Source organism: Pangasianodon hypophthalmus, chromosome 12 (assembly GCF_027358585.1).
Source record: "Pangasianodon hypophthalmus isolate fPanHyp1 chromosome 12, fPanHyp1.pri, whole genome shotgun sequence".
NCBI classification, from domain to species: domain Eukaryota; kingdom Metazoa; phylum Chordata; class Actinopteri; order Siluriformes; family Pangasiidae; genus Pangasianodon; species Pangasianodon hypophthalmus.
The window spans coordinates 6,094,246-6,113,106 of NC_069721.1; the positions used below are offsets into that span (position 1 = coordinate 6,094,246).

At 40.1% G+C, this 18,861-nt stretch overlaps 1 protein-coding gene across 1 annotated transcript; it reads left to right on the forward strand.

Moving 5' to 3' along the window:
- Positions 1–1,759: 1,759 nt before the first annotated feature.
- Positions 1,760–17,433, forward strand: plekhm1 (pleckstrin homology domain containing, family M (with RUN domain) member 1). Its single transcript, XM_026915341.3, has 13 exons — positions 1,760–1,916; positions 3,291–3,381; positions 5,389–5,630; positions 7,885–8,409; positions 8,756–9,251; positions 9,369–9,543; positions 11,063–11,679; positions 11,771–12,029; positions 12,545–12,690; positions 12,879–13,072; positions 13,389–13,452; positions 14,005–14,162; positions 14,704–17,433. Exons 2-13 carry the CDS (start codon positions 3,328–3,330, stop codon positions 14,810–14,812), a joined length of 3,039 nt encoding a protein of 1,012 aa, XP_026771142.3. The 5' UTR covers positions 1,760–1,916; positions 3,291–3,327; the 3' UTR covers positions 14,813–17,433.
- The last annotated feature ends 1,428 nt before the right edge of the window (positions 17,434–18,861 follow it).

The following is an 18,861-nucleotide window of genomic DNA, read 5'->3' on the forward strand; positions in this document are numbered from 1 at the left end:
AAAAAAAATTAGGTTAGAGCAATAGCAATCACAACCAAAGGTCAATGTAGTAACTGACAACCCCACAGGTCACAGCAGTAGTGGCAGCTGCAGCAGCAATGCCACCCTGCTGCCCATTTGCTAATCTAGACCTTTCTTCCTACAGTCAGAGAATTCATACACATCATACACATCATGAGTGAAACTACAAATCACTCTTTGCCTAAAGGTATGGCTCTGCTTTCCTGTGATTGCATAGGCAGCAATTATAGCGTGTCTGTGAATGTGCGGCTCACCAAGTCTGGGTGCTTGGCCCTCGAATTTGCTGCTTGCAGCTTTAATTTAATTTTTTTTTTTTTTCAGGCTGTAAATTTTAAGCACTGTAGATGGCATATCCAAATGCTTATGCATGGATGGTTAACATAACACAAACCCAGTGCAGCTGATTATATACACTGTATGTCCAATAGTATTTGGACACCTGAGTATTGAACATCCCATTCCAAAACCATGGGCATTAATATGGAGTTGTTCCCCTTTTGCTGCTATAACATCTTCCACTTTTCTGAGAAGGCTTTCTAGTAGAATTTGGAGCATGGCTGTGGGAAATTTTGCCCATTCAGCCACAAGACCTTTAGTGAGGCACTGATATCCAAAGATTGGCATGAAGTTGGTGTTCTTGTTCATCCCAAAGGTGTTCAGTGGGGTTGAGGTCAGGGCTCTGTGCAGGCTACTCAAGTTCTTCCACACCAATCTTGGCACTCATATTTTTATGGACATCACATTGTGCACAGGGGCATTGTCATGCTGAAACAGGTTTGGGCCTCTTAGTTCCAGTGAAGGGAAAACTCAATGGTACAGCATACAAAGACATTCTAGACAACTGTGTGTTTCCAACTTTGTGGCAACAGTATGGGGAAAGCCTACATAGTGCTGTTATGCTCATACATCCACATACTTTTTTGCCATTTAGTGTATGTGTCATATAATAGGTTTTGTGCAGTAACTGCAGTATAATGATGTTTATAAAAGGTCAGAGTCTTCATTAGGATTCCTCTATATCTGCCCACCTCAAGTATCAAATGAACATTGAGAACTGGCATGAACCAATCAGGATCATGCATTTTTAAGTTTCTTTTTGAAAGCTTGGTGGCATGGTGGCATGGTAGCACAGTGGGTAGCTTTGCCACCTCACAGCTCCAGGGTCCTTGGGTTGCTTCTGAGCTTGGGTTACTGTCTGTGTAGACTTTCACATGTTCTCCTAGAGCTTTCTGAGGTCTCCCACCTCTTCTTGTATGTTTTCTCCAGGTTCTTCGGTCCAGAAACATGCAGTTTATGCTAAATTACCCTTTGGTCTGAATGAGTGTGTGAGTCTGTCTGTGCATGGTGCCCTGCAATGGACTTGCGTCCCATCCAGAGTGAAGTCATCCACCTTGCACCCTGTGCTTCCAGGACTGGCTCCTGCGCAGGATAAAGCGGTTACTGAAGATGAGCTACACTCTGAGCTCAGGGATATCGAAGTGACAATGTGTGAAGTCCCAGATGTTTACTGCAGGAGGAGGGAAAAAAGAACCAACCCTCTAATTCTAGCATGCTTTTAAACATTTTCAACGGAAAATGTCATAAAGGTATTTTATGGCAACATTATTGTTCAAATTTGCAATCGTTGTTTATTAAAAAAATGCAAACAATTCACAGTTTATATATTACAACTTTATACGCAGTCTGTGAGTAAATAAAGGCTGTTTTGAGATTGCGCAATATGAACGCTGGTCAACAGGAAACGCGTGATCGTTCCCATGATGCCTCGGTGCAGTCTCAGCTGAGCGGAGGGATTGAGGCAGGATCCTTGGACTCTCCCGTGTAGTGCTCTGGTCACTGTCTGAATTGCTTTGACAGCATTAAATCTGAGGGAAATGAAATTCTCTCACGACATGGTAAGTGCTGCATTTAACGGTAGAACATCTCGCTTTTTTGTATGTAGTTTATCAGCGTGCATAAAGGTTAGCTAGCTAACATTAGGATACTACACCTTCCGTGGCTACAAACAAACGCTGGTGTTTAGCTTCAGTGTGTACAGGTTGTAGTTTGTTTTTAGACATTTATCATTTTTATCATCTAAATTATGGCTTAAAGCCGGCAGCAGGTTGTTTTAATTTTTCTGTAACACACGCTGATACATTGTATTCAGCTACTTTACAGTTCTTAGCATAGCTTGTCTTGATTGAGGAGTGTTATACTGTTGCAACTGAAATGTAAACAGTTTAATGTACAGACACTTAGGTTCGTTAACCTTTAATGATCTCACAACTGATCTTTGTTTTCTCTGTTTCTAAGCTCTGATGGTTAGTTGTTGAGTCAGAACACTAGCTAGCAGTGTAGCTCAAACTGTTCTCTCTGGGTTTTCATATTCTCACAGCTCATACTAATCAGTCAGTCAGAGCCAAACGCTGTGCCCTTCCCCCAGTCATTTCTCATAACTGAACGATTTAAGGAAGGCATTGTGTCATTATAGGCTATCTGCATCTGATTATGTCTGTCTGACTGCCCCAAATAGTTTGAAGAGTTTTGCACCCATATTCCACATATGCCTCATCCGATTGGTTAACTGCTTGTGGGACTGAACTGTCAACCAATCCCAGAGCAGGAGGCGGGATATTCTTAGCCAATCTTAACCCAAGAAAAATGCAATACAACTGGAGGAAAATACGTGATTGTGAAACATGTCTATACTTTCAGTATGTTACCTTGGGGGGGGTCATGGTGGTTTAGTGGCTAGCATGCCTGCCTCGCACCTCCAGGGTAGGGGGCTCGATTCCCACCTCCATGCTCTCCCCATGCTTCAGGGGTTTCCTCTGGGTACCCTGGTTTCCTCCCCCAGTTCAAAGACATGCGTTGTAGGCTGATTGGCATCTCTAAATTGTCTAATTGTGTGAATGGGTGTATGTGCGATTGTGCCCTACGATGGGCTGCCTCCCTGTGCCCCGAGTCCCCTGGGATAGGCTCCAGGTTCCCCCTGCGACCCTGTGTAGGAAGCGGTACAGAAGATGGGTGGATGGAAGTTACTGTTGACTGACAATGAGTCGGTGTCATTAATGAATTAGGGCCGTTTTCTTTAAAAGGAAACATGAAGTAATTTCTGCTGATTAATCAAGGATTGACACAGAAACTTTCCAGAAAGAAGCTTTTTGCAATAACTGAAGCCCATCTTTCATCATGATTCCTCATACTCTCTTTAATGTCTTGGATGTGATCAATTTAAGTGCAGAGGGAGATTTAACTTTGTACCATATTTGCTTTTTTCCCCTCAGTGTGTCAAGTGGGAGTAAGGAGAAACTGAGAGGAGACATGCTCGCAACACAGCTCGCTGATTCTGTTCTAGAGGCCAAAAATGTCAAACAGGTTAGTATAGCGAGATCTACAAAACCTGTGGAGCTGCTTGTTGATCTGCTATTATGCCAACGCATTACACGTGCACTTCCTTTTATTCCCAAGGGTTAATATTGAGCCCTAGTGGATCACACAGAGCCGGTATTGATTCTCAGTAACACCCTTGCTCTACTGACACACTGGTGCAGTGCCTCAGAAGGTCAAAGGTTTGCCTCAGTATGACAGAAGATAAGAATTCCAGTTGTCTGGAGATGTCTGTTTTATTTGTATTGTTTGAGATACCGTGCAGATGTTTCACTCGTCAATGAACGTAAAAGTAGATTCAATAAAGCATCTAAATTCAGCTTAAATTTATGAAGGACCAGCTACACAAGATTCCTTGCTTATAAAAGTCAGGACTGAATGCCAACAGCTGTTACGTACTAAGGCTTAAACATTAGCATGTAGCATGTAATTGGCCACAGCAAGCTGTGACAGAGGATCTGCTGAGCGGGTTCATGTTTAAAACAGTCACTGAACTACTTATGTTTTCAGGTTATCTGTGTGTCTGATCGTCCTCGTTATTGCGATATCTCTAGAACAAGAACAAGGTCGAAGATTTGTAGGATTTACAAGGAATCGTAACCAGCAGATGAACTGATTAAATTTTGGAATTGAGCCAAACTGGGTCAAGATGGCAGCAAGCTTGAATGTCTGAAATAGTTTTTCTTCAAAAGCATACTTCACGTTTGAAGTATCTTTTAAGGGTAGTTTGACATACAAATTAGTAACAAGAAAGACTAGACTTTCTGGTGGCAGAATCATCCCTGTCAGTGCCGTTGGTGTTGAGTTGGACCTTTTTTCTTTTTTTCCTTTTTTTTTTTTTTCTTTTTTCTTTTTTCTTTTTTCCTTTTTTCTCACCCCCATACATTGACCAGTTCTGCTACAGCATTTTTTCAAGTACTTGGTTCAGTCAGCTGAAATACTTTGCTGGGGCAAAACTTTGTATCCTTCCTCAGTGGCATCGTACACTGAGTATTTTATAACTTGAAAGATGTGAGTACTAAAATTCATGTTAACTGCAATTTCTTTTCCCCATAGTTTGCTGCACCTTTTCCATGTCTGGTGCAAATTAAGCACAGAAAACATCCACCTGCTCACAATTCTGCACAAACTTGCCGAGTGGTTCTCACACTTAGCTCTTAGGTCATGTTCCTATGTATAGTCAGTCAGCTGATATCTGGTGACATGCCAGCCCCTCACTGTGGCTCACATTCATGTGGCACGGCCTTAACTGATCATCACTTCCCCTCTGCTACTTGCTGAACAAAACAGGTTAAAGGCAGGATGGACATTTAATCTGTCTGAGGACCAGTAAAACAGCTCTTCCTACCACATGTTCAGATAGCAATGCCAGCAAAATAATAAAGCTGCTATGATCATATTTCTTCATTTTGTCATGTGAGCTGTGTTACAATGTTTTGGCTTCATTACAGAGGTATGAATAGTCTGGGAAAGTCTACAATTTTCAGGCATGCATTTACAGAAATGGAAAAGTATGGAAATTTAAAAACTTTTCTGAATCAGTTGGGTTTTATTTTCTTATTCACTGCTTTAGCATAGCCTTTTACTGAGTATCACATTTCATATTTGAATATTTCATGAGGTAGTTCATGATGTGGTTACATTTGAACATTAGAAAGACAACTGAATATTGTATAACTGGAAAAATTATCTATTTTTTCATGATATAAAGCTAATATATCTTCACTTGAATTAATTGTAAAAAAAATTTTAACTTTAGATTCCTTGCTGTGCACTACTATGCAAATTGTTGGGGTGCTTATAATGATATCAGCTCAGGCGAGTTATAGCCGTTTCCATTTCCAGCTTGTGGTTACATTCCTTTTCCTTTTTGCTATCTCACTTTCTTGATCTTTAACTCCTCCCTGTTACAAACAGCAGATTAGCCTAAACCGTAGTGAAATGGCAATGTTTCATCTTTATTTGTCCAATAATCCTGGCCTATCCCCTCTGCAGTGGATCAAGGAGAAGATAGCACAGACACTGAAGACGCTGCAGAAGCGCTACGTGACCACAGATGCCCCAGTGACCAGTGAGGACTCTGAGGCCAACCAGCTCTGCTGTGCTCTGGAAGCCGTCTTCATTCATGGCCTCCGGAGTAAACACATCCGCACAGATGGAGCAGGAGCACGCAACCGCAAAGGAGGCTCACTTCCTCAGCCTGTCTTCTGGAACCTGCTTAAAACCATCACTCACAGGCAGGTCATAGGTTACCTGGCTCCAGTTGACCTAGTCATTGCTGTTGAACTGCCTTTCAGCTTAGTTGGCAAATCAATATAATTTTTTTGATGTTGAGAGGCTTTTCTGGCCAGAATGGTTAACGAGGAAGTGTTTCTAATATCACAAGACCATGGGGTAAGTTTGTGACAAGGTTTGTGACAAGCTGTAGGATTAGTTGAGTCATCTTACTCAGATACTGATTGACTCTTCAAGTCAGTCAGTTCTTGTTATTGTCGTAAGGAGAAATGCTCCTCTTTAGTCAAACACTGATAAAGTTCCAATAGCACAGGGTTTATCTTACTTTGATTATTAATTGCTATTTGATTTGGTTTAGTCAAAGCTTGTCACATAAAGCATTACACTTGTATTTAGTGCATGTTGAACTAATGCATGTAAAACTGTGAGTTTTTCCCAGACTGTCACTTTTGGCTCATTTGAGGAAAGCCCTTAACCCTTAACAGCTCCACAGGTATAATAGCTAAGTTTGTGCACAGACCCCTTTCAAGTAAAGATATATGAAAAGGAAAACCAGGAGTTTCACCTTGGAGATTAGTTAAAGTATATATAAATCATTGGGAGTGTTGTGTTTACAGTTTGAGACCTACATTAAGCCCTCCTTCTGTCTAGATTATCAGGGTGACAAAACATTTTCTTGAATGCTTTGCTACTCATTTTTTGAATGAATTGGTGATGAAGTACTGAGCCTCTTTTCCGCTGTGGAGCCAAACAGTTCTGAGCAAGCAGAGCAACCATTCCAGTGGAATTTTCACATGAGCATGGTTAAGCCTAGAACAGTTTCAAACTTTTTTGTTGTCTTTAGCTAACTATATTCAGTATGACAGGGCTATGTGGGTGGGATGGCTTGATGTAGGTATTCACCATTTTTCTTTCCGTGTATGGTAAAATTGAGACACTTTCATCAATTAACATCTGGACTGAAAGTAAAATTCAAGAGCGACTAAAAGAAGGAAAGGGATGAGAAACTGTTACGTTTGGATTTACTGCCATTTATATTAATACTGTTTTAAAAGGATGCCTATATATTGCCAGCCATTAAAGAGAACTGTGCTAATTTTCTTATAGACAGGAACAAGTCAAAAACACTGTAACACCTTATTTAACTGAATGACAGTCAGGTAAATGATACCAGTCATAATATGAATAAACAGTGACCACATGAATACTGCTACCAAAGTAACATAATCTTCTCTGTTTCCCTCTGAGGTTTAAGGTTAATCGTTGGATGGCGTTGTCTAATGGTTGGGTGGTGAAAGTTTTATGCACACTTTAATGAAGCATGCTGGACCAAGGAACAAGCCTGTCAGTCACTTTAGAACAATGGCACATTCTTAACTGAAAGATTTGAAAGTAAAAACCAAAGTAAAATGTGCATTGCAGATGTCAATTCATTCACTGCCTCAATTTATTGTGCGGTGCGTCACACCCAGTTTCACAATATCACACCTAGTTTCACCACGGAGCACAGTATTCAGCTCATAGTCCAATATTCAGCTCATAGTCCAATATTCAGCTCATAGTCCAATATTCAGCTCATAGTCCAAGGTTACGGTACAGAGTATTTTGTCTCCTTGAAGTAGGCTACTAAAATGTTCATGCTTTGTTTGAACTTTTTGTATAAACCAGTGAAATGATTGCAACATCGCGTCTTATTATACAATAGAGAGGATATGGGATTTCATCCAGCCTATAACCACAACTTCCTGTCCCAAACTCGGTTAAATATGTTAATAAGCAGTGTTCCTATATTGTACCTTTACATTTTGTGTTTCTAAACACAAATAGCAACAGGCTAATAACAAGCTCCTTCATCAAAATAAATGCTGTGTGGCCTTAATATAGGCCTAGTTTCCTTTAGTAATGCCTTTCAACATTTTATTTATTTTCAACATTTTATGATGTAGGATGGCTGAATATACACTACTATTTCCAGCTATTATCAAGCCCAGGTTAAGATTTCTTATGTCATTGTCAATATAGTATTTTTACAGGTGCTCTAGTGCAATTTTTCTCAAATATTTTTACAACTGTCTCATATTTATTATAACCTTGTTGCCATCGCTTATACATTTTGTAACGTTACTGCATTTTCTAGCTTTGATTGAGCAGTGCACTCATGGAACAAGAAACCATATTCCTGCTGACTTGATTTATTACCAGACGTTTAAAATGTTTTGGATGAGATAGCCTTAAAACATTCGTTTTGTCCTTCAGAGACGTGATTCTGGAGCTAGAGGGCCTGAGCTTCATCAACACAGATGTAGGCCGGTGCAGGGCATGGGTGCGTTTGGCACTGAACGATGGACTATTGGAGTGCTACCTGACTTCACTTCTCCGTGAGAGCACCAAGCTGGAGGCCCACTACCAGCCTGGTGCACTGCTCCTTGACCCTGAAGAGCGTGAGGTGCTGCTCAGCCTTCTGCAGGGCCTGGCCTCGCTTGCTTTCCAGCTCTCCTACAAATCTGCAATGCTCAATGAGTGGACCACCACACCGCTGGCACTTGCCGGTCTATGTCCACCACTGTCTACTGATGATTTGTGGCCTCCCTCTTCACGCCGAGAATCCTGGGATACTGCATCACAGTCATCTGGATCAGGGGGCTCAGGGAGAGGTCAGGAAGGCAGGACGCCCTCAGACCTCAGCCTGGACACAGCAGGCTCGTGCCATCTCTCTTCCAGCTTTGGTTCGGAGAGAGAGAGCTGGAGCTGCCAAACAGAGAACAAGAGTGCACTTGGAGAGTGAGTAAGCCAAAGCATACATATGGGTGGGGATAATAGAAATAACTTGGAGAAATGTTCAACTAAAATCTGGGTGGGGAGATGAAAGGTGTGGGTTTCTTGTGAGGTTTAAAGCATGAGTTATATTTCAGTGTTATGTTTTATGACAGCATTGAATGTAGTATTTATGGCTATTTATTTATTTATTTATTTATTACATGAGATTAACGTTACAAATATCTGAAAAAATATCTGTTGGTTAGCAAATACCTGACTCTGATCTGAGCACAGATGTTTCTGAAAGCCTCTTGAATTAGACTGAGCAACATTTGTCAGTTGTCTAAAATGTCTCTGTCTGTTGTTTCAGAACGAGTAGCTCCTCTAGCCAGGATATAATAAAAGACCTTGATGTGCTTAGCCCTGCTGCAGACAGCTTGATTGAATCCTCCACTCACAGCAGTAGTGATGAAGACTCATCTAACAAACAGGATATACACCAGATGCTTGAACCTTCCATGGATTCATCTGTCCCCAATGCAAACTCAGTTGTTTTGGAGGCAGAGCCATTAGTAGAGGAATTAGAAGAGCATGCAACTGCATGTGTAAATATAAGCCCAATAGATGTTGAGTCTTGCATAGTAGAAGATCAGAAGCAGGATGAAGACTCTACTGCCATTTCCTTTGATTCCTCCACCCCTATGTTAACCTGTCAGGTGACTTCCGATTCATTGGCTCACAACACTCTTGCTCCATTGATTTCTAGTGACGTCGAGCTGGTAAAAAACTCGGAGCATGCTTCTTTCCATCACACTTCTAATGCTCTGAGCAGAAAAACATCTGCAGGCTCTGTCTGTTCTCACCATGTAAGTTTCTGGTTCTATACACCATCATCTACTGAAAATAACTGAGGTTGTGCACATTTTTGTGATTGAATGGAACGGAATGCATGTTAATGAGACCATCTCACTCATGTCTTTCAGAAGCCCGAGTCCTGGATCTCAGAGGAGGATATTTATAAGCCAGATACTTATGCAAGTGGTGATTCTGAAGATCCTGATATTGTAGAATCCGCCCAGATTAATGGGATGGTATCTCCTGTTGCTGAAACTGAATCCCACCAATCTCCACCTAGTGTGGTTCGTCGCAGGCAGATTGGTAAGGGGATGATGGCGTTTGAAGCAGTCTTATCCTAGTGACAGTCTTCTGACAAAAAAAAAAAATACTAAGACAAAAAAATTCGAAAGCTTTATTGTGTTTCTTCTGGCCTCTCTGTTGATTAGATTACAGCTCCAGTTATTTCTTAACTATTGCCCTCACAGTGGATATCGGCATGCTCAGCACACTATTTTTTCATTTCATTTGTGTAATCTTCCAAATGTTGATGAAGAGAATTTGGCCTCTGTTCCACCTCAGATTTATACGCCATTGAAACAGGAAGTGGATGACCACTAAAGAGTTCCTAAACTATCAGGTGAACTTAAAACAGTTAAATATATTAACTAAAGTGTAATGGGAACACACTTTATTTACATTTTATTTCTAAGGATTACTTAGGGGTGCCAGTAATTGTCACTTGTGGGTTTGTTAAAATATATTTTTGATAAGCATTTTTATTTCAATTATTTGAAATAAATTATTATTAAAATAATTATTATTTATTTCAAATAGAATAAATTTACTTCAATTAAAGGTTAGATTCTCTCGAATCTCTCTTTTTTTGTGTGTGAAATCAAGCTAATTATTTGAGACATTTTATTGACATTTTTGTACCATTTTTACCAGAAGTGCCAATAATTCTGGAGCTGACATTTATATAAATAACGAAGCAATGCTCCAAGGATAGCTGACATTGTGGAACAAAATGTCACATTGAGCTACAAGAGTAGGAACTGCTTCCACTAATGAGAATGCAGATGCTATGTGACTTCTGCTGTGTGACTTTGATCATGTGTCTGAGTAGGGAAGTGGCTCAGGCTCAGACTCACACACTTCTAAAGTTACCTCCACTGCTTTTAGTAGCCTTAGTAATGTGTGTGCTGGAGAGTCCTTTTTCTGTGCTTGTATGAGAAAAACCTCATAATAAGCATAATTTGGGGAACTAAAAAACGCAAGTACCTTTCTCAGACCAGTGATTTGCATTATATGGTTATATACTGTATACATGTTTCCTGTTAACAAGCCCTTCCTCTTAAAAAGGTCTGGACATTATTATTGGATTTTTAAAAAATAATATTTATACAATAATTCCAGATTTCAATAAAATACAAGCAGAAAGAAAAAGCTCTGTGGCTGCAGCAGGGCCTGTGAAAGGTAGAAAAAAAAACAAATTACGTGGACCAGCAGCATCTAAATTATCAGGACAAGGAGGAATTACTAATTGCCTGTCAATCATGTTACCTCTCAATTCGGAAAGCTCACCCTCTTCAGGTGTTCATGTGTTTTCAGGGTGTAGGAAGGAATACTGACATGAGGCACTGGATATGTTTGGACTTTGAGATACAAAACAACTCATTTAACCAAATTTGCGAAAGTAGTGACTATAGCTTTAAGCATAGCTGCTCCAGAGGTTTGGATAAATCTATATGCATTTATTGTGTATTGAATGCCAACTTTACAATTTGCTCATTTTCCTCTGCTTTGTAAAACACAGTTCCGCATGTTTTTTTTCTTTAAGGCTTGTCAAACCCGTTTCGAGGCCTTCTAAAGCTGGGCCAGCTGGAGCGGCGTGGTCCTGTGGGACTGTGGCGCGCCTGCCACTGCGAGTTGTCACCATTTGAGCTGCGCCTATATGCTGATGATGATGAGCGTAACATCTGTGAAAATCGCTCACTGCTGCGTTGTGAGGATGTGCACCTGGGCTCCGATGGCCGCTTCCATCTCGAATTCCCTGGAAAGAGGCTCCAGTTGCGGGCACCAAGCAAGGCTGAGGCTGAGGACTGGGTGGAGCGCATTTTAGAGGCTGTGAGCAATGTGCGACACCAACTGCGTGACGACTGGGATGACCTCTCGCCCTCTATCATGCCTGTCTCCATACCCCCGGAGCCATCTAATCTGCCTGAAACAGACTGGAGCAGGCCCTGTGAACCAGAACCAGAGGCCATAAAGGAGACAGTGGTGTTCCTGAGCCGGGAGGAGCAAGGGTGGCGTTTGATGGTGCTTTCTCTCTCGCTGGAGGCGCTTCAAGGTTTTTCAATGCAGAATGGGTGTAAAACACGCATTTTCTCTCATGGCATCGATTCTGTGAGGGATGTTGTGCCTGCCGTGGCATTGGGTGGCCCTGCATTCTTCAAGGTACTATTTGCATTGTGAGCATGCTAATAAGGCTAAGTTTGAAGTCGCATGATGTGTTTCTCATATGGCTAGTTTTGGGCTGTTTTTCAAGGTGCTGACAGCAAAGGAGACACTTACGGTGCGGGCCGAGAGTGGCGAGGAGGCGCATGCCTGGAGGAGCATTATCCGAGGGGCGCTAGATTCATATCTGGAAGAGGGGAACGAGACAGGAGGTGAAATGTCATCAGTGAGTGGAGGCAACATCCACAGACTTGTTCAACACAGGCTGAAGGGGGATGCAGTGCTGCTGCCTTATCTGACAGTCGTCCCTAAAGAAAAAGGACTAAATGCACAGAACTTCAAATGTGCAGGTATGCTTTGTGGTTTTAAAATAACTCTAGCACATCTAAATGTGACTAAGAATACAAGCTAGTACCCACCGTTTAGCATGAGATAATTTGCATATGGCTTCATGTTGGCTGCATTCATACCATTATAGGCAGCATGGTGGTGTAAATCACATACAAGAGAATAATCCTTTTATTCTCTGATACATGTTACTTACCCTGGTAAAAATAATTTTGCTTTTTGTTTCAGTGTTTCAGCTGAATATTCCAACTGGGAAATAGTTCTTTAGTCGGCCCAGTAGTGTTAAATGTGAATGCTGTTTGGAGGATCTCCATCACCCTATATTAATATACCTATATTGAATGTGTGAAGATGGCTAATACCAAGCTACTTGATTGCATGATTGCAGACCACAGATGAACATGATTTACACTGACATGTTAGCATCAGCAGAGAGTTAACTGACTAACGTGGTGATCTCTGTGTGTGTGTGTGCACGTGTGCGTACGTGCGTGTGTGTGCATGCTCGCATGACTAGGCTGTCCCAGGCAGATTGGTGTATCTTTGGGACGAGCCAGGTTGTGTGAGTTCTCAGGTCAATACTACTGTGATGTCTGTCACCACGGTGACACCACCATCATCCCCTCTCGCGTGGTACACAACTGGGATCTCACTGCACGTGAGGTGAGCACTGTCAGTATGCTTCAACACGATCGTATTATTACTTATACTTCCCTGTTTCACTGTTTCTCTGTGTGTATGTGTGTGTTTTTGTCCATCACCTGTGTGTGTGTGTGTGTGTGTGTGTGTGTGTGTGTGTGTGTGTGTGTGTGTGTGTGTGTGTGCGTGCGCGCACAAATGTATGCATGTAGGTCTCCAGGCAGGCCTTGAAGCTGCTGGCTGACATTGAGCAGGAGCCCTTGCTGAACCTTGACCTGTTAAACCCTGACCTGTTTGATCACTCTGATACCATGGCAACAGTGCAACGCTTCAGGCAGATACTCCGCCTCCTTGGAGATTACCTGCTCATTTGTCGGAGTGGAATCCGGAAGAAAGTCGAGGCCAGGTGTGTGTCTGTGTGTGTCTGTGTGTGTCTGTGTGTGTCTGTGTGTGTCTGTGTGTGTCTGTGTGTGTCTGTGTGTGTCTGTGTGAGTATACACATTACTGACCAATGCACAGTTTCCTAAACTGTCCACTATTCTAAACTGTTTTTGCTTCCTATCAGTGCTGAGTGCTTGATTGCTTAGTTTAGGTGCATTGGGAACTGGGGAGAACGGAAATGTGAACACATACAGGAAATACTACACTAATGTGCTATTAATCATGTTACATTCTTTAGGTGTGTAATTATGATAAATCTAAGATAGCTCTTTTCATTGCAGGTTACAGCAGAGAACCTACCTATTGGAATCAAGTCATCTATATAGCGTGCTGGATTTCAGGCAGGTAAGGTTGTTTTATAAAGTTGTCAGTCATTTAGAAAGAGCCAGACCTCAAAGCCACATCACTTGATAAACAAAGAGTATTTACACCCATTCAGAATGAACAAATTAAACATCACTTCTGTTGACAATAGCCTTATGAACAGTGTACAGTCATGGTGACGCCGTAGGGCAAGGAAGTGAACAGGATCAAGAAATAAACCAGTCTAGTGGCAGTGCAAAAATAGCTAATGTTTGTTAGATAATTATCTAGCTAGTTACACACACAACACTCATTGCCCATAACATAATTTTTTTTTAAAGCAGTGGGAATGTGGTCCATAAATGTATTTGTAGTTTTGCTCAACTGAGATGGAGTGGTATTTAAACTGAATTAGGATGATTTTTACATATTTTTACCTGTGTCTCATTTATATTACCCAGCCTTGTAAATCAGACAAAGGACAAACCAATCAATTCCCTAATAGTAGTACCTCCGCTAAAATTAATATTTATTCACTCCTCAAGTCCTTCTGTATTGCTGCTTTTCAATCTCTCTCCCACTCCTTCCACGCAGATAGCGGACAGCCAGTATGAGTCCTTCCTGCAGTCTCTCATCCAGTTCTCATGCAATCATGTGCATCATTGTGACCTTTGCACTCAGCGAGGCTTCATCTGCCAGATCTGCAATGTGGACGACATCATTTTTCCTTTTCAGTTCGACACCACCTCTAGGTATGTACAGAACATAGCACAATCTTCAGTATGTTACCATAACATGGTTGCTCAGGGAGAAGCCTCACCTTCCCCTTTCAGTTGTGAAACCTGTGAAATGTGAAAGTTTCACTTTGAACCACACTATATAACTGGTCACAGGATTTTAAGGGCTTTGTCAAGTCAAGTGATTTTTATTTTTATTCCTCCATATAACATGCATACATAGGAACAGAATGTTTCTTCTGGACCATAGTACAATGCACAATACAGTAGCATGGTACATAGGACTTAATAAAGTACAAATACACAACAGTGAGACGAGTGCATAATAGCAAATAAATAAATACAGTGGACAGTGCATGCTAACTAGACAGGACAACAGAACAATATTGGATGGATTGTAGGCCATGGCTGAAAAAGAGCTGAATATAGCTGCCAACTGAGATTGATTCTTCATTTTAGTCTTCAGCCATGCACCGCCTTGAAAAACTCTGTACAGTCATGATCATAGAATTTTGTGCTTGCATTCTTTCTTTCATTCTTTCTTGCTTTCTCTCAGGTGTAAGGCATGCAAAACTGTTTTCCACTCCTCCTGTAAAGCCCAGAGTGTTACCTGTCCTCGCTGTGAACGTCTGCAGAGATATAAGGAGAGAGACTTTCTTGAATAAATCATGTGCCCTTCTACATTTCCCATACCCCCAGCTCCAGTGTAATTGACACAGTGGCACAGTATGTTCCTCACGACCACCACTAGCTGTGACATGATCGCTGCAGAGCTCAACCAGTTCAATCTAATGTTAATATATTTATTTACACTTCCTTAAGTGCACTTATTTATACATATGTATGTAGATAATGACCATACACACCATATGTGTGTCTTGCCAAGCAAACAATATGAGAGTTTGAGGACCAGACTCTAAACTTGCACTAAATGAGAAACGAGTAACGTCTCTGCCTATGGTCTTCATGGCCATTAGATCCGTCAGAATGAGATGACCTATACTGGATAGATACTTTTATTTTTTCTTTTGTCTTCATCTCAGTAACCTAGAGACATACACACTTCTCTGAGAATCGTATATATCTTGCAAAAAGGCACTTCAAGGGTTTTATTATTAGCGCTTTTTTTTTTTTTTTATTCATTTTTCTAAGGTAAGAGACACAGGAAGCAGTGTTTTGCCAAGGATCATATGACTCCTGTTTTTATATGGCTACACTTCTACATTTATCTGTATGAAAAGCATGGTTTTTATAATAGGACCATATCTTAATGATGATGTTCTTAATGGAAATGAAGGTCTGTTCTAATATGGAAGCAACATTGTAGCTTTCTACTCTTATCTACATTAATTTATACTAAGAAAGATCCTAAAACTCATCTTTTAATGTTTGTTCATTTGTTTTTATTGCTTAATATTATTCATACTGATTGTATGATTCTTTTCAACTCATTCTGCCAAACCTTAACTATTATATGAATGTTAATACTTTGTACACTGTCACATAACATAATCATTCATTTCACAATTATGTTTGTATTGCTACTGCCAAGTAATTAAAAGGTAATTACTCAGTTCTAGCAGTATGTAATGTTTCACCCCTCATGTAGAATTAGGTGATCGTGAATCTTGAATAGGTCTAATCCATGTTTAGTGCACTACAGAGGCTATAAAAGCCATTAGTTCCATGTAGCCCACTGCACAGGAAGTATGGAACTATTCGAGATTTAGTCTGTTTTTGCTTGTACTGCACACTTCCTGGTTTAGTTGCCAAATTAATTACTGTTTATATGAATGTAATTTGCACAAGCTTATGATCAGTTGCCTGTTTGAAGATGATGCTGTGTTTTCCTGTTGGTTTATGGTCACGTGTTTGCCGTTGCATCACACTCATGCGTGGACTTATTGAGTCACATAATGTTGGAAAAGTTTTTGTCTTGAATGTTAGTGTAATTACCATTGTTATTTAGCTCACACAGATGTCTTAACTTTACAGGAAAGTCTAACTCTGTACACTTCTAGATTTAGAATAACTTATTTTAAATTAATTTTTAAAGTCGTTTTTCAACATAACTGTGCCGGGTAATTGTGGGGTGCTGCCACCTCCGAGTTCAGGGTGCAATATCCAGGGCAATGCATCTTGCACAACCTGTAGCAGAATTGAACAGTTCTTTACATACTTTACACATATAGCACTTTTCTTTTGGCTTGTGATATGCTTTACAAATTCTGATTTCTCAACTCTTCTACTGGTGCTTTTTCATAACCATTGCCTTATCTCATCATGATTAAATAATGTATATAATAGTGAACAGAGTGAATTTTGTTACTACTGTTTTTATTTTTTCCTTCTGTTTAACCTTAAATGCTTGGCTTCGATTCTGCCTTATTTGCTTTGTGATTTGTTTATTTGGTTGCTGACATTGCATGACATTGTTATCTATAAAAATGGACAAAAGGTATATTGCAAAGCTGAAAACATTAGAGGCAGCCATTTTGAACCTGTAACCTCTTTCTTCCTCCGCACCTAGTTTAATATCACTCATGTAGACGGTTTGGCTTTAAGATTTACAGTTTTTTGAGACAGAAATGGATGTTAGAAGGGATTTTGATAATACTACAGGGTGTCCCGTAAGTCCAGCGTCATAGGGTTAATGTATATTTTCATACTTTTACAGACCAGGAAGAATCCAAAAAGAAATAATTTTACACATAGGAGATCCAAGACAAAGAGAAGCCGCTGTTGAATGTAACAGACTGCATACAGACCACGAGCACTGTGTTAGTTAGTAGACTCATTGCAAAGTTTGAAGAAACGGGATCCATACAAGATAAACCATGTAGTGGACCTTCAGGGAGATAAACTGATGATGATTTTTATCTCTGGGGCCATTTGAAAGTGCCAAGAATACACAGAGAAAATTAGGACTGTCGAACGTTTGTGACAGCGCATTATTCATGCTTGTTACACCATTACTCCTGACATCATTAACCATGTGTTTTTTATTATTATGTCTAAATTTGTGTACTGAGACATATTGTGCAAGTTCTCTAAATAAAAGATTTTGTTTTGCCATTTTAATTCTTCTCCTGTGATGCTGGGCTTGTGGGACACCCTGTATAGTTTTAATTTATTTTGTATTATTATTGTTGTTATTTTATTTTTTATGTATTCTGATATTTTATGAAACTGTATAGGTAGTAAAGATAATTAAGGAATAAAACATGATCGGGTGTGTGGTTTCAGAAAATGGATCAAAGGAAAATACACAGAATGGTATGAAGAAGATAGGCTGGGGCTGATTTCTTTCTTGTTTATACTGTAGATTCATGCAACCTGTCAATGACACTCGTGTCAGGTGATTACACAGAGTGACATGCTTCCTAGATATGATCCCCATTAGGGCTGATATTTTTCAGCCCATGTCACTGACACAACTGAAGGTGCATACAGTTGTGAATCACAAATACAGTTGTGAATTAAAACTCTAAATGCCTTTGGAGGAGAAACTAAAAGTAGATAGACTAAGCACAACTTAAGATTTAGGAACTTAAGACTATACAGTGGGTTTTTTTAACAAAAGGGTTATATCAGTAAAACTTATATCAGTACCAGCTGTCAATAATAATAATCTTTGTCATCTTTGTCTTTATAACACCTTTCATAAATAAAGGGCTTCACTGCATAAAACAGTAAGTAAAATATCAGGACAGGTACCCTATATTGCCAGTATGCATTCAGTACGCATGCAGTCAGGAGTCATTCTTTTTTTTTTTTTTTTTTTTTAAATTCATACTGTGTTCTACTAAGACCTTGGGCCTGGACTCGTTCTTCCAGTCCAGCACATAAGCACATAATGACAGACTGCTTTATCTCTCTCTCTCTCTCTCTCTCTCTCTCTCTCTCCTTCTCCATTATGTCGTACAAATATTTATGATGGTATTCATAAATCACAGGTTTATATTAAAGCTCTTGTTCTAATATGTTGCCATTTCTATAGCTAATTCACAGGACCTTGTGTGGCAGGTGCACAACATGATCTAAGCCTAATAATAAGCAGATTAAAAATATGTTCTATAACAAAGAAACGGATATAATCATTGATATGGTGAAGGTTTCTGTTAGGAGATATTTAATTAACATTTATAGAAGGTGTGTCAGCACTTTGTCAAAATCAGTAAGTTTCCTGACACGGGAGTTAGTTCCTCTTATCGCTTAACCAGCATCATTTTTGGTCTCTCTTGAAGTTAATGAGACAGAAAATGCAGCTTGTCATGTTATAGAGAAACTGGAAAGCGCAAACGCCTCCGTCATGTAGACTTGAGTTTCATGGATGTTCCATAATGTTAAATGTAACTATGAACAGGTAAATTGTGTGATGTGTCATTCACTAATATGTCAAAAAATGTAATCATTGGCAAATCACTTGGGCGGCATTAAGGGCCAGATGAGCCGCCACCCTAGTAGCAGTGGCCCTGATAGCCTATGTTTCTATCAATAATCAATAAATCAAAAACAAAGGATATTTTCATTTTATGAAAATCTTCTTCATATAGCACGTTTTGATATTTATGACGTCATCTGGCGACCCCTAGGGCGCTTGTGAGCATGCATTAGCTACTTCTCCCTGAAAAGAGCTGGTAATACTGGTTCGGAGCCGCATATTTGCTTATTAAATTTAGAAATATGCGTCTGTGTTTTAAACAAACACAAG